This window comes from Notolepis coatsorum (assembly GCF_963971535.1).
Source record: "Notolepis coatsorum genome assembly, chromosome: 8".
In the NCBI taxonomy this organism is placed as follows: Eukaryota; Metazoa; Chordata; class Actinopteri; order Aulopiformes; family Paralepididae; genus Notolepis; species Notolepis coatsorum.
This window is the reverse complement of record NC_140172.1, coordinates 117,351,033-117,365,128: the sequence shown is the minus strand read 5'-3', so window position 1 is coordinate 117,365,128 and position 14,096 is coordinate 117,351,033. Positions and strand designations below refer to the sequence as shown.

The following is a 14,096-nucleotide window of genomic DNA, read 5'->3' as shown; positions in this document are numbered from 1 at the left end:
CTACCCTATTTGTAAGCCTGGTTTTGGCCCGACATCAATGCATCCCTACTTTTAAGCGACTGCTGAAATCCCAAAGCGAGACATTTACTGATTACCCCCCTCCTCCCTGTGTGTTTTAATTTCCAGGGATGAGAGCCAGCTGAAAGCCGACTTTATGCAGAACATGATTGAAGATCGGACGGAGTCGGCCTTGTCTTACTACGAGTTTTTACTTCACCTCCAACAACAAATCTCCAAGTAGAAGTCCAGTCGGGACACTGCATAGCGAAGGGGACGCTGAGGAGAGGACGTGCACCAGAGAGCGTGTGTTCGTATGTGTGTCAGTGCGTATGTGGCTGAACAGTGGGAGGATTGTACCCGCGCAGGGACGCCTCTTGCGTCATCTCCAGCTGTGACCCGCCGCCACCTCTCCTGTGTGCATCTCTCTCTCTCAAGAAAACCTTTTCCTCACCATCCCCCTGAAAAACGCCTTCATCCGAGCTGAACTGAACTTGGAACTGTCATTCAAACGAATAATTAAGAAGAGAAAAAACTGTTCGACAGACGCCGGGGGGGGGGGGGGGGGGGGGGGGCCGAGGAAAGAAGAGATGAGAAACCTGATGCAGATCGGGGCGCTTTTCAGCTGGAGCGACTGTGTCCGGGGCCGGGGTGGGGGGGGGGGGAATGCAAGCAAGCAAACAAACAAAAAAATATAAAAAATGAAATCCATGACGATGATTATTATGCCAGTGATTATAACGAATCAGTGTTTATTCTCATAGAACAATGCTGTGGAAAAACAAGTATCGCTCAGATACAGACATCAGGCAAATGGATGTGAAGTCTTTTTTTTTTTCTCTTCCCAAAAAAAAAGCACAGTCGTCGTCACTAATCAAAAGTAATATAATGTATGTACGCTACAAGGCTAGGGTTGGGTCGAGGCCAGAGTATTTTCGTCTGCACTCCTGCCCTCACAGACTGTTATCGAGGGGGGGGGGGGGGTCGTTTTGGGCGTTTGTACACTGAGCGCTGCGGCGCTATAACGACACTTTCCAGCGTAACGGCGGAAGGACGGAATGTGCATTTTTTTTTTTTTTTTTTCCCGATCATTATAATTGTGTGTCGAACAAATTCTGTAGACTTTGTTGTAAAAGGCAGAAATGTTAGACATTTGAAGGCTGACTGACCTTTTCTTATGATTCGCTGCCTTTTTTTTTTTTTTTTTTTTATGTGTGTGCAGGAAGCAATGGACAGTTTCACACACTTGTCTTTTGTTCCAGCTGTCCTTCAGACGCTCTCGTCCGCGTCACTCGCTCTTTCATCCTCATCACTCGCTCTTACATCCTCATCACCTGTTTCTCTAGACATTCAAGAACGTCTTTTTCCGTTTTTTGTGTTTTGTTAATTTATGAGCCTCCCGACCTGATTAAATTCTGTAATTGCCTTGTATGGGAACTCAGTTTTTATTATTAAGCCTCTGTTTAAAATACCGACTATATATGAAAATATTTTAATATAATAGGATATGGGAAATTCTTTAACACGGACATAACAAAAGCCATTGTGATCTTTTAATCATACTTATTGATACTTGTATATTGAAAAGTCTACATTATATAAAGGAAAATAAATGCTGATGATTTTAGTATGAACATATTAAGGTGAAACGACACTAGAAAATAAAATTGTTTGGGACTTTTTAAACATCGTCTGTGTTGTGGATCAAGATCGAGATCTTTATTTCTTTGCCATAATTATGTACAGTAACTAGTTCAATTGAATACTTGCCCTCCACTCACCCCCACAGCGTCAAAACATACGAATGCGAGAAGCAATAGCATGGCGCAAAAGGCCTTAAAGGAACACATTATGGGAAATGTACTCGCGTCTTCTCCAGAGTCAGACGAGAAGATGGATACCAATTTCCTTTCTGTGCGTTCAGTAGAAAGCTATCCTAGCGTGCTGGCCTAGTTTAGCACAAATTGATGGAAGCTGATACGGACCACTAGTCTACCAAAACTCCAGGAGAGGTGTTTTTGGCCAACATCTAGGCTAGTGGTCCGTATCTCCTTCCATTAATTTGTGCTGTGCTAGGCTAGCTTGCAGCCGGATAGCTTTCTACTTAACTGAACGCACATTGGAATCTTGTCTTGACTCGAGAGAAGACTGAGTGCATTTCCCTTAATGTTGGTGTGTACCTATTTATTTATTGTATTCTATATATTATATATATATAGAAAACTGATAATATATGCATTCAAACTGTAAGGGAAAAGAATGCAGCTTGCCGTTTACAGTAATCAATATGGTATAGCCTAGTTGCGGGTGTGTTGTACAAATTCAAGTAATGAGTTGGTGTTCAGTTGTGAATAGGGAGTGTTGGGAGTGAAAACATGTATAGATAGGAAGCGTCAACACCTGCTGTTTTCATGACTAAAGCAAAGCTTTCTGAGTCGAGGAGAATTTGGTCGTTTTGTCTTTACAATGTGAAACATGGTTAACTTCTTCAAGTCAGGGACCCAAATGACATTTTTCCAGTCCGTTATGTGAGGACCCACCAGAGTAAGGCCCGGCTGGGACCAAGACGGTCATGGGACCCCCACCAGAGTAAGGCCTGGCTGGACCCAGTCTGTTATGTGAGGACCCATCAGAGTAAGGCCCGGCTGGACCCAGTCTGTTATGTGAGGACCCATCAGAGTAAGGCCCGGCTGGACCCAGTCTGTTATGTGAGGACCCATCAGAGTAAGGCCTGACTGGGACCCAGTCTGTTATGTGAGGACCCACCAGAGTAAGGCCCGGCTGGGACCAAGACGGTCATGGGACCCCCCAGAGGAAGGCCTGGCTGGGACCCAGTCTGTTATGTTAGGACCCACCAGAGTAAGGCCCGGCTGGGACCCAGTCTGTTATGTGAGGACCCACCAGAGTAAGGCCCGGCTGGGACCAAGACGGTCATGGGACCCCCCCAGAGGAAGGCCTGGCTGGGACCCAGTCTGTTATGTTAGGACCCACCAGAGTAAGGCCCGGCTGGGACCCAGTCTGTTATGTGAGGACCCACCAGAGTAAGGCCTGGCTGGGACCCAGACAGTCATGGATGATGGGACCCACCAGAGGGAGGCCCGACTGGGACCCATTTTGCGTACCAGTCCATAGTTTCAAGACAAAAGGCAGATTCTTTAGTGCTGGGTTTAAGGTAGCATACATTTTCGGCTTTGTACACTTGAGTGTAGATTTAGATTTGACCCCATTCAGAATATTGATGTGAGAAAGAACATGACCTGTTTAAAGGTTGAATCTGTAATGCTTGAATGGAAAAAGAGCCTCACTTGGAACTGCACTTTGTTTACACTTTTTCTTTTGGTCTGATGTGTGTCTCTAGGGTTGTTATTGCTGGCCACACCCCGGGCGCTGCCATGAGGTCTGGAGAAATTCACAGTGGCCATAATAAGTTACTATATATATATAGTATATAGCTTTATATTATATTATAGCTCTATATATTATTTAATATATATATACCATATATGTAGTAGTCACATAAGTACATTTTTATATAAGTCACAAAACAATCGACTAAATTCCCTATGATGTTGAATAAACAATCTTAATTCACCATGTTTTATTAAAACCGCACAGTTGAATTAAGTAATGTTATAGACCAGTCTAGTGTATTACAAGCATGTAATTACTTTAAAGCTGAAATCACTTGGTAAGAAGTTTATTTTTTTGTTTTGTGTGTAACTACAGACCCGCTGGACAAGGGAGACCCCACCAGTAGTCAGACTACAGACAATATGGCACAGAGGACCAAAGCGCCCTACAGTAGATGGTAGTATAGACATAATAGTAAAAGACAGTAAGAAGGTTATTTATTTTTATAAAAAAAAATATTCAGATATTAATTGAATTAGTGTTTTTAGTGGACAGTGGAAAATTGGGCGTGTTTCATCTCTCCTGACTGGTGGGAAGTTCCAGCATTGTAGAGCAAGGACCGAGAATAGCCTGCTTCTCTTTGATGACCTTCCCGGAGCTTGGTTAGGAGTGGGTCTGAGGCGGCCAGAAGATGCGTAGGGGTCTTGAGGGTGTGTAGTTAGAGACCAGTGACCGGAGGTAGGAGGAAGCTGTTCCCCTCGCTGCACGGTATGACAGATCAAGAACCTTGAAACGGTTTTGTACTCCAATGGGAAGGCAGTGCAGCTCTCTTGAGAAGTGGGCTGACTTTGATAGGTAGGAGATAAGATGGGCAGCTGGGTTCTGTATGAGTTGAAGAGCCTTGGTGGCGCAAGCCGGTAAAACAGCTAGCAGAGCATTGCAGTAGTCGAGGGAGATTAGGTTGTGATGTGACTAATAAATTCGCTTTAATGATCAAATACTTGTGTTTCTGGAACCAGGAACAATGCTCACTTAATGTACTGCCCAGTTTTTCTTGTATAATTTTTTCTCTTGTTTGTGGGGTCACCAGGCAGGGAAGGTGATGTGGAATCATTTTACCAGATCATTCACGGAGGCGGACAACAGGGTCTTTGATTAAGTGGTACCTTGACTACTGATTATGAGTTATAGATGTGATATGCAGACTATGAGAAGGCTATGTGGACCAAAGGCTACATGTATGCAAGTGTGTGTGTATGTGTGAGAGAGCGAGCATGAGAGAAAGTGTGCATGTGTGTGTTATGTGGAATATGGGAAGGCTACATACTGTATGCGGATGCAGGTGTGCACCTGTGATAGAAAGCGAGAGGGGGGGGGCGTGGCCTGCACACACCTGGAGAGGCCTCGCAGCACAGTGAGGATAATGTTCTGTGATTTCTCCAGTGTCTTTAACACTATCCAGCCTCCGCGGCTAGCGGAGAAGCTCACAGCCATGCGTCTGGACCACAGCCTGGTGGCCTGGATCACTGACTAACTTACCAACAGACCACAGTACATCAGCCAGTCAGGTGTGCTGGTGAGCAACACCGGTGCCCCCCAAGGAACCGTGCTGTCAGCCTTCCTGTTTACCCTCTACACCTCCCTACACTTGAACAGTAGACCGGACTGGTCAGACAACACCGAGGCCCTCTACAGGGAGGGACAGCAGGCTGTTCTTCCTGAGGAGACTCTGGTCTTTCAACGTGTGTAACCGGCTGCTGCAGTCGTTTTACCAGTCTCTAGTTGCCAGCATCCTCTTTTTTTGCCATGGTATGCTGGGGGGGTAACACCAACTCAAGAGACACTAAACTGAACAAGTGGGTGAGGAAGGCTAGCTCCATATTGGGAGTCCAACTGGAACAAGCCAAGATGAGGAGCATGTTCATAGACGTATCCCAACCCACAACACACCACAAACCGCCTCTGCCAGTCCTTCATGCCAGTAGCCATCAGGCTCCACAGCCATGGGCATAGACTGCTGCCAATTGCTGGAGAGCTATCGGCTGGTGAACTTGAGAACTGATAGGACTATCTGACTCTTAACAATAATCACTGCACGGACTCTGGTGCAGTGTGCTACTACGTTATGGACCATGTGGACTCATGTATACAATTATCACTATTATTAATACGGACTGATTGAATCCTGCCATTCCACTACTGTTATCAATATTATCACTATCACTATTATTACCATGTTCTAACACTATGTTCTAGTGTGTGCTTTACCAAGGGGTAAAGGAACACTTGATTTGACTTGACAATTGCTATGAGTGAAGGCTGTGTAGAGAGAGAGAGAGTTGGTATGTTTCCCTGTCAAATGGGAATAATTAATTTAAAATGTGGTGTTTACCACACACCAAATGTGGCATCTTCTAGGAAGATTAAAATTAAAATTAGATTTACACTAAGTTTCTTTGCAAAAGAACTGAACAAAAATGTTTCAAGGAAAACGTACATTAATATGGCCCCTTTTTTAAATGTTTTAAATGAAATGGTCTCATCTCAATCAGGGAAATGTGCAATTCAATTAGTTAATACATTTTCCAATAAAATGTAAATTTTAACAAACTGTATCAGACTCGTATTTCTAACATCATAAGACCATCTGGAATCTTAACTCCTCCTCAGTCCTTGTTTAAATTCTAACTCTTCGCCATGTCTCTTGAACCCCCATGTTATAGATAATGGCGCCACCTGCTGTTGTGAATGCACTTTTCATGCATGTATATATTTGGGGGAAACGCATAGGGCTAGATCCTGGAGCAAGTTGCACCCTTACTTAAAATGCATTGTGAATTGAAAATGGGGGACCCTGATGTAAACAAGACGAAAGTCTTTCTCTGGTCTGCATCCCCTTAACAATTGTGTGTATTGAGCCGTACTGTATTGTACCCATTCTGCAATCTGTTAATAAGATTTCCATTCAATCAATCACCATGCAGATTGATTAATTGAATGAAAACTTTATTAACAGATTGCAGAATGGGTACAATACAGTACGGCTCAATAATCAGATTGTTTTTAGTAATACTGTGCACAAGCATTACACTAGAGGTTCCAGTAGTGGGCAGCTTGAATTGCCAGGTCCTAAAACCAACGCTTTAAGGAGATATTTTATTTTTAGAGCATTAACTCTTTGGAATAACCTGCCTCAAAACCTCTGCTGCATTTACAGTAGATTCACTTTTAAAGAGAATCTTAAATTGTTTTTAACACTGTAAAGTAATTTTTTGTTTTTGTTTTACACTGTAATGTAATTTTAGCTATCTTAATTGTTACAGTAGTTTCATTATGCATTGTGTGGACTGACTTTTAATAATTTTGTTTTTGAAATAATAATTGTTTTTGTATGTTTTTTGTGTGTGTGGACCCCATGCAGGAAGACAAGCTGGTTGCTATGGCACCAGCTAATGGGGATCCCTAATAAAATAAAATAAAATAAAATGTACAGTATATATATATACAATGCAGTAGAGAAGGTATCTGAGTTACAACAATATACAATAGCTTAGCTTGTGGTGCTGTGGTGGCACCTTGAGGTGATGTTCAAATCTCCTACCAATAACAAAGTGTGTTAAGTGTCTAAAGTGAGTAAAGTGGGTGCTATAGTGAGTTGTCCATTTAAAGTGAGTGTGTACGTGTGGATGTGTGTGCTGTGGGTGTATTTGATAGTTTTTTACATAGTGTTATTGTTCATTGAGCATCCTGATGGCCTGGGGGATAGAAGCTCCTTCTGAGTCTCTCTGTGATTGCCATGAGACTCCCATCCAGCTAGGACAAACAGGCCAGGTGGCTGCTAAACCCACAACCTACTGTTCCTCCTTCCTCCTACGCTTTATGTTCTGGCCTTGGTGAAAAGGAAGGCAGGTGAGACTGAGACCAGACAACACACAAGGTACATCTGACAGACAAGAGACTGAGACCAGACAACAGACAAGGTACATCTGACAGACAAGAGACTGAGACCAGACAACAGACAAGGTACATCTGACAGACAAGAGACTGAGACCAGACAACAGACAAGGTACATCTGACAGACAAGAGACAGAGACCAGACAACAGACAAGGTACATCTGACAGACAAGAGACTGAGACCAGACAACAGACAAGGTACATCTGACAGACAAGAGACAGAGACCAGACAACAGACAAGGTACATCTGACAGACAAGAGACTGAGACCAGACAACAGACAAGGTACATCTGACAGACAAGAGACTGAGACCAGACAACATAAAAGGTGCATCTGCAGTAAGTGTGGACAGACAAGAGACAGAGACCAGACAACAGACAAGGTGCATCTGCAGTAAGTGTGGACAGACAAGAGACAGAGACCAGACAACAGACAAGGTGCATCTGCAGTAAGTGTGGACAGACAAGAGACCGAGACAACAAACAAGAGACTGGACACTGGCCACACGTATTACTACAGGTTGCGGTGCAGAGAGACACTAGCCACTAGCAGGATGGTCTTATAGTTGTTTTTATGTTAATAGTTCTTGATGTGGTGTAGAGCCATGTGCGTGTCAATAGTCAGATTGAGTCATACTGTCTCAGTAGTCTGACTACTGGTGGGGTCTCCCTTGTCAAGCGTGTCAGTGGTGACACACTAGTCACAATGAATAATAATAAAGTCCACTTACTGAGTGACTTTAGCTAACAATTATATGCTTAAATAACCTACTCTCTGTTGTTGGACATCTGTGGTTGAATGAATGACAATATTCATGAAGCTAAGAAGATTGATTGATTGATTGATTGATTGAAAACTTTATTAACAGATTGCAGAATGGGTACAATACAGTACAGCTCAATACACACAATTGTTAAGGGGATGCAGACCAGAGAAAGACTTTCGTCTTGTTTACATCAGGGTCCCCCATTTTCAATTCATCAGGAAAGTGTTTATGGAGATGGAGAAATGCTCCTGCATAGTGGCACATATACAGTGACAGGACTGTGTGTCTGTTTCTCTCTCACAGATAGCAGTTATGTTTTTTTCCATAAATCATGACCCGGTTACTCAAGATAATCCACAGACCTTGTAGTGGACAAGTTCATATAGGAGCCATTTTCTACCAAAGTACACCCTTATAATGCTTGGCGGGTGTACTTTGGTAAAAAATTAAATCCTACATTAAACTGCCCACAACAAGTTCTGTGGATTATCTTGAGTAATTGGCTCATGATTTCCGAAGAGACATTGCTTTTGATTTTTTGTATATGTGTAACGGTTGTGACAACGTCACCTCAAACTTCGATGCCCCGAGTGGGAGTCGAACCCCGGTCTCCCACACCGCAGGCAGCAACACAGACCGCTATACCAAGAGGTGAATCCACTACTTCGCAACGTGTCTATCTGTCTTTGATGATGTGAGAGTGAGTTTAACCCATAGCACTGCTACTCACCCCAGCCCTTCTTGACTGCGCTTCACGATACCATCCGTTACACTCACCCTCTCAAACTCACTCCACTCCACCCAAGGCATTTCGATGCCGTGAGTGGGAGTCGAACCCCGGTCTCCCACGCCGTGGTCAACAACACAGACCGCTATACCAAGAGGTGAATCCACTACTTCGCAACGTGTCTATCTGTCTTTGAGGATGTGAGAGTGAGTTTAACCCATAGCACTGCTACTCACCCCAGCCCTTCTTGACTGCGCTTCACGATACCATCCGTTACACTCACCCTCTCTTTTTTTGTATCTACTTTTTCTCCAAATTTTTCTATTTTTCTCCCGTCCCCAATTTCGTATAGTCCAATTCTACCCTCCCCTGTCTCGAACGTTGTTAGGCCATGCCTCCCACAAGCCGGCTGCAATGTGGAAGAAGCCTTGCATCACGTGTCCCCTCCGGTACTTGAGGAAGCAGCCGTCGCATCTTTTCACCTGCACAGCACGATCACTCAGCGGCGAGGGTCTGCGTGGGAGGGACACGCCGCCCTCGTTGCATCCTGATTCTACTGCGCAGGCGCACCAACCGACCAGTAGGAGTCGCTGTCCACAACGTCCGATCCCCACCCACCAGCTTCCCACCCCCTAATACTGCCAATTGTATTAGTATGAACGACCAGCCAAGCTGGTAGCAACGCCGAGAGCTGGGCTCGAACCCAGCATATCCTGCGTTGGTGGCGAGCGCCTTGCCCACTGCGCCACCTAGCCGCCTTACACTCACCCTCTCAAACTCACTCCACTCCACCCAAGGCACTTCGATGCCACAAGTGGGAGTCGAACCCCGGTCTCCCACGCTGCAGGCAACAACACAGACCACTATACCAAGAGGTGAATTCACTTCTAAGTGCTGGGTCTATGCGTCTTTTGACGATGTGAGAGTGAGTTTAACCCATAGCACCGCTACTCACCTCAGCCCTTCTTGACTGCACTTCACGATACCATCCGTTACATATGTATTTTCTGGTGCTTTGAGCACCACAAACCATCTCTATGCCAGATATCTCTATGGCAGATATCCCCAAAACTAAGAAAATCTCACCAGATGATGGATTTGAAAATAATTGAATTTGACACTGGATTGAAATTCTAAGCTCCATTACACCTTCCAATCAGCACTCGGGTATTTCAGGTCTACAAATAAGTAATTAGGTACATCTGCAGTGCTTTGATGTTGCAGATGTATAAACAGTAGGAATATGTTTATTTTAACAAACGGGTAGATTGCGTATATCTGCAACAGTGCTACAGTATTCGATTATTTGAGAAGGTCACTGCACTCAGGACTGATAAATGTGCCAAGGTGTCAGAAGACCAAAGAACAGTATTAAAGAAGGTTCTGCACATGTAGGTCCATGCACGTTTTGTTAATTAAACAAAGGCCAAGCTATAGCTTTTATTAAAATTAATATTTTGTGAGAACAAGCAGGTACTGTCAATGTTAGCGTACTAAGGGTGCGGATAGAAGCCATGCTGACACTGTCAGTCAGATGTTCTCTCCAGGGTAGGAGGGTGGGGTGTGAGACTCTGGTTCCCTCTGTGTAGCACCGCCAGGTGCACTGGAGCTGCTACTGTAAGCAGGTTCTCTATTCATCGCTACAGCCTGGGGAGTAGGCATAGCCTGTTCGTGAGCTTGTGATTCGAAGGGCTTCTTTTTCTGTAAGAGTAAGAGTTCATTCCATCCCTACTGGACACTCTGGATGAGGATCGCTGGACCTCGTACTCTTCCAGTACTCTGCTGCTAAAGCAGTCTGGACCTGTAACTCCTCTTTCTCTGCTCTTGTCGTTTTATTTTTAGAGCGGAAGCCTGGGCTAGCAACTCAGCCCTCTCTAATTCAGCTTTCAGACGCACGCTTGCAGATGATGTTCTGGAAAGTGTAGTGGATGGTGCTCTAAACCCTTTCCCTTTTAAGACGTTGGATGCACTGTCTTCAGGCCTGACCTCATCTTGGTGCTTCCTAGACTCCGCTATACGCTGATGCACCTCTTTCATCCATGTGTCAGCCTGTACTGTGAAGTTGTAAAATGTGTCAGCCTTCGGCGTGAACCATCCATCCTGATCTGTCTTCATCTCCTCTTCTGATGTCTTGCTTAGTAACACCTGGACTGAAGTATTAAGCTCACAGAACTCTCCAAATAGCTTGTCGAATTTTACCATAAAAAATTGTTTCGGTACAACTTCCAAGTTACCGTCGTCGTCATCATCCATTAATTGATTCATCTGTTTCATGTGACCAGTTAGCTGACATAGCTTAGCTCTCCTCTTATTGATGGCATGACGGACATTTTCCTCATAGGCCTTTTGTGTCATTTTAACCTTCCTAGGCTCCAACATTTGTTGTTATCCTTCTTTCAGCGCTCCAGTAGTTCGTGTTGATTCCTTTTTCCTCTTGGAACAGTTTTCTTACTAATATGAGGGCCGACGATCCACTCTACTGGTTATAGTTGCTTACTCGTGAGTAGAAAAATAATGTCCACAGCCTCTCCGGTGTAAAACAAAGATATCCAAATGGTTTATTTCTCTTCCACAGCGAAGTCTTTCTTTACCAAAGTGATCCTATAAAGCCATTTTCCTAAACTAACGAAATATTCACGTCACTACTACAAGGTAAGAAAACTGTATTTTCCCAGTCTCCAAAATCACCGCCGACTCGACACATAAAGAAAATTCCTCCACACCTGAAAGCCGTAAATCAACTTGCCGGCTCTTTCCACAGCAAAACGGTCCAGGCAAGGCACCCGGGTCTAGAAATGCAGGCTTCAATCTATGTTGTTTAGTCTATCTGTTCAGTAATGCTCAGCACTGTTTCAAGATGCACACTGACCTCTTCTGAGAGAATTGTTGAATATAGATACACAAATGTTCTAGAATGTTTGATTATGACATCATACTGTGACATCACAAATGTTCTAGAATGTTTGATTATGACATCATACTGTGACATCACAAATGTTCTAGAATGTTCTATTATGACAAAAAAGCCGGTTCAATGACTTTATCTAAATCCAATCAATATTCCTGATGCCGTTTCAATGTGTTGTGTCCTCTCACATTACATGTTGAAGCTGTACTCCCAAGAGTCTCCACAGGGGGCGTAGTTAATAGAATGATGTTATGCCTACAGGAAGTGCAGAAGAAGAGTACACGATGCTGTACCATGCTGTATGATGATACCCTGCTGTACCATGCTGTAACCTAACGTGCTTGACTAAAAGGCTAATGAGTAACCTGCTTCCTGAGTATTATTACTACACCTCTACCTACATACAAAATACTACGTACGTACTATAACACAATGTAAGGTTATAAAAATAAACATATAAACATTCATATAATACAATAACCTAAATATATAGCTAAGTCCCATTGTATTCTGAAATGTAGACCTAAACAGTGTAGCCAACTAAGCCAATAGAAATAACCAAATTCACAAAAATACTCAACAGGGTTCTTATCGCGCTGAGCCATGGATGCACACTGAAATACTGGCCACTATGAAAACCAGAGACAAGAAATGCTCGGAACTTCATAAAAGTCAGACAAAGCTTTCCAAAAGCTCAAACAGTGAACTCCAAGCCCACGTGGTTGAACAAAAAATTCAAAGAAACAGACTAAGAAATGACGTAAACACCATGATCAAAACCGCACAAAAGAATTCATCAATCACAAAACTGAGGAAAACAAAAACAAACCACGTGAACTTTTGAAATTACTCAATAATCAACTAGGCTGCAGTAAAAAACTTAAAACCAGATTCTCAAACATAAACATAAAGACAGACAACACGCTCATCACAGACAAGCTGGATGTAGCCAATTACTTTAACATCTTTTTCACAAACATAGCCACAACACTTGTAAACAAACTACCCTCCCACTCAGGGCATTATGGGGTAGAACACATAGTAGAATACTACAAAAACCTAGGGGTCCGCAAAGACGACTTCAAACTAGAAATGTAACAACCAATGAGGTACTCAAAAAACTGAACGCCCTCCAACCTAACAAGGCCACTGGCCATGACAACATCCCCTCCAAATTCCTCAGAGACGCAGCAGCCGCCATCACCCCAGTCATCACACACATAATAAACCTCTCCATAAAACAGGGACACGTCCCCAAGGACTTCAAAATTGCAAGAGTGACCCCTCTGCACAAAAAGGGCAGCAAATTAAACCCAGGCAACTACCGCCCTGTTTCTATTCTTACCTCCATCTCGAAAGTCATGGAGAAAATAGTCTACGAACAGGTCGAAAAGTACCTGGCGGAAAAAAAATCGAATCTACGAATTCCGATCTGGCTTCAGAACATCCCACTCCACTGACACATGCCTTCTCTATTTGAACGACCACATCAAACAAGAGGTGGACGCGGGCAAATACTGCGGCATGGTCATGCTGGACCTACAAAAGGCCTTCGACACTGTCAATCACTCCATTCTGATTGACAAGCTAAAAGCAATTGATTTTGATAGTTTATCAGTGAGCTGGATGCAATCCTACCTGGAGGGGAGAGAACAGATGGTGGAGGTAAATGGTACTCTATCCCCCCCCCTCACAGTGAGCTGTGGTGTTCCACAAGGAAGCATACTAGGACCGCTACTGTTCCTAATTTATGCAAATGACATGTCGTCAGCTTGTGACTGCAACTTGTTCCTGTTTGCGGACGACTCAGCCCTGCTGGTCTCTGACAAGAACAAGTTGCAGGTTGAAAAAACCCTCAGCTCGGAACTAGGCAAAATCTGCATATGGCTCGCTGATAACAAACTATCATTACACATGGGCAAAACAGATTCCATTCTCTTCGGTTCAAATAACACCTCAGCAAGACCGACGGCTTCTCAGTTACAGTGGGTGACAATATTGTCACAAGGAAATATGAAATTACCTACCTGGGTTCCATCCTAGAGGCAAATCTTTCCTGTGACAAAATGGCATCCAATGTAATAAAAAAAGTCAACCAACAAACTAGATTCTTGTACCGGATCTCCTCTCTGGTAAACAAGAATACCCTGAAGACTCTGGCAGGAGCACTCAATCAAGGGTACTACAACTATGCTTGCACCTCATGGTACCAAAGCACCTCAAAGGTGCTAAAAACAAGATTACAAACATCACAAAACAAACTAGTCAGACTACTACTTGACCTTACCCCTAGAACCGACCTCACCCCTGCACACTTTGACAACCTAGGATGGCTTAGAGTAGACGACAGAGTACAGCAACTTGCAATGGGCCTGGTCTACAAGCTACACTAT

The 14,096-nt window shown here is 43.8% G+C and overlaps 1 protein-coding gene across 2 annotated transcripts in view; it reads left to right on the top strand.

Moving 5' to 3' along the window:
• sec24a (SEC24 homolog A, COPII coat complex component) overlaps window positions 1-550 on the top strand; it is a 63,972-nt gene extending 63,422 nt beyond the window's left edge. For both annotated transcript variants that reach the window (XM_084319827.1, XM_084319826.1), the window contains exon 23: window positions 127-550. In XM_084319827.1, coding sequence (XP_084175953.1) covers window positions 127-241 — 115 coding nt within the window. In that variant the 3' untranslated portion in view covers window positions 242-550. The remainder of the gene's footprint in view (window positions 1-126) is intronic.
• Window positions 551-14,096: the final 13,546 nt, after the last annotated feature.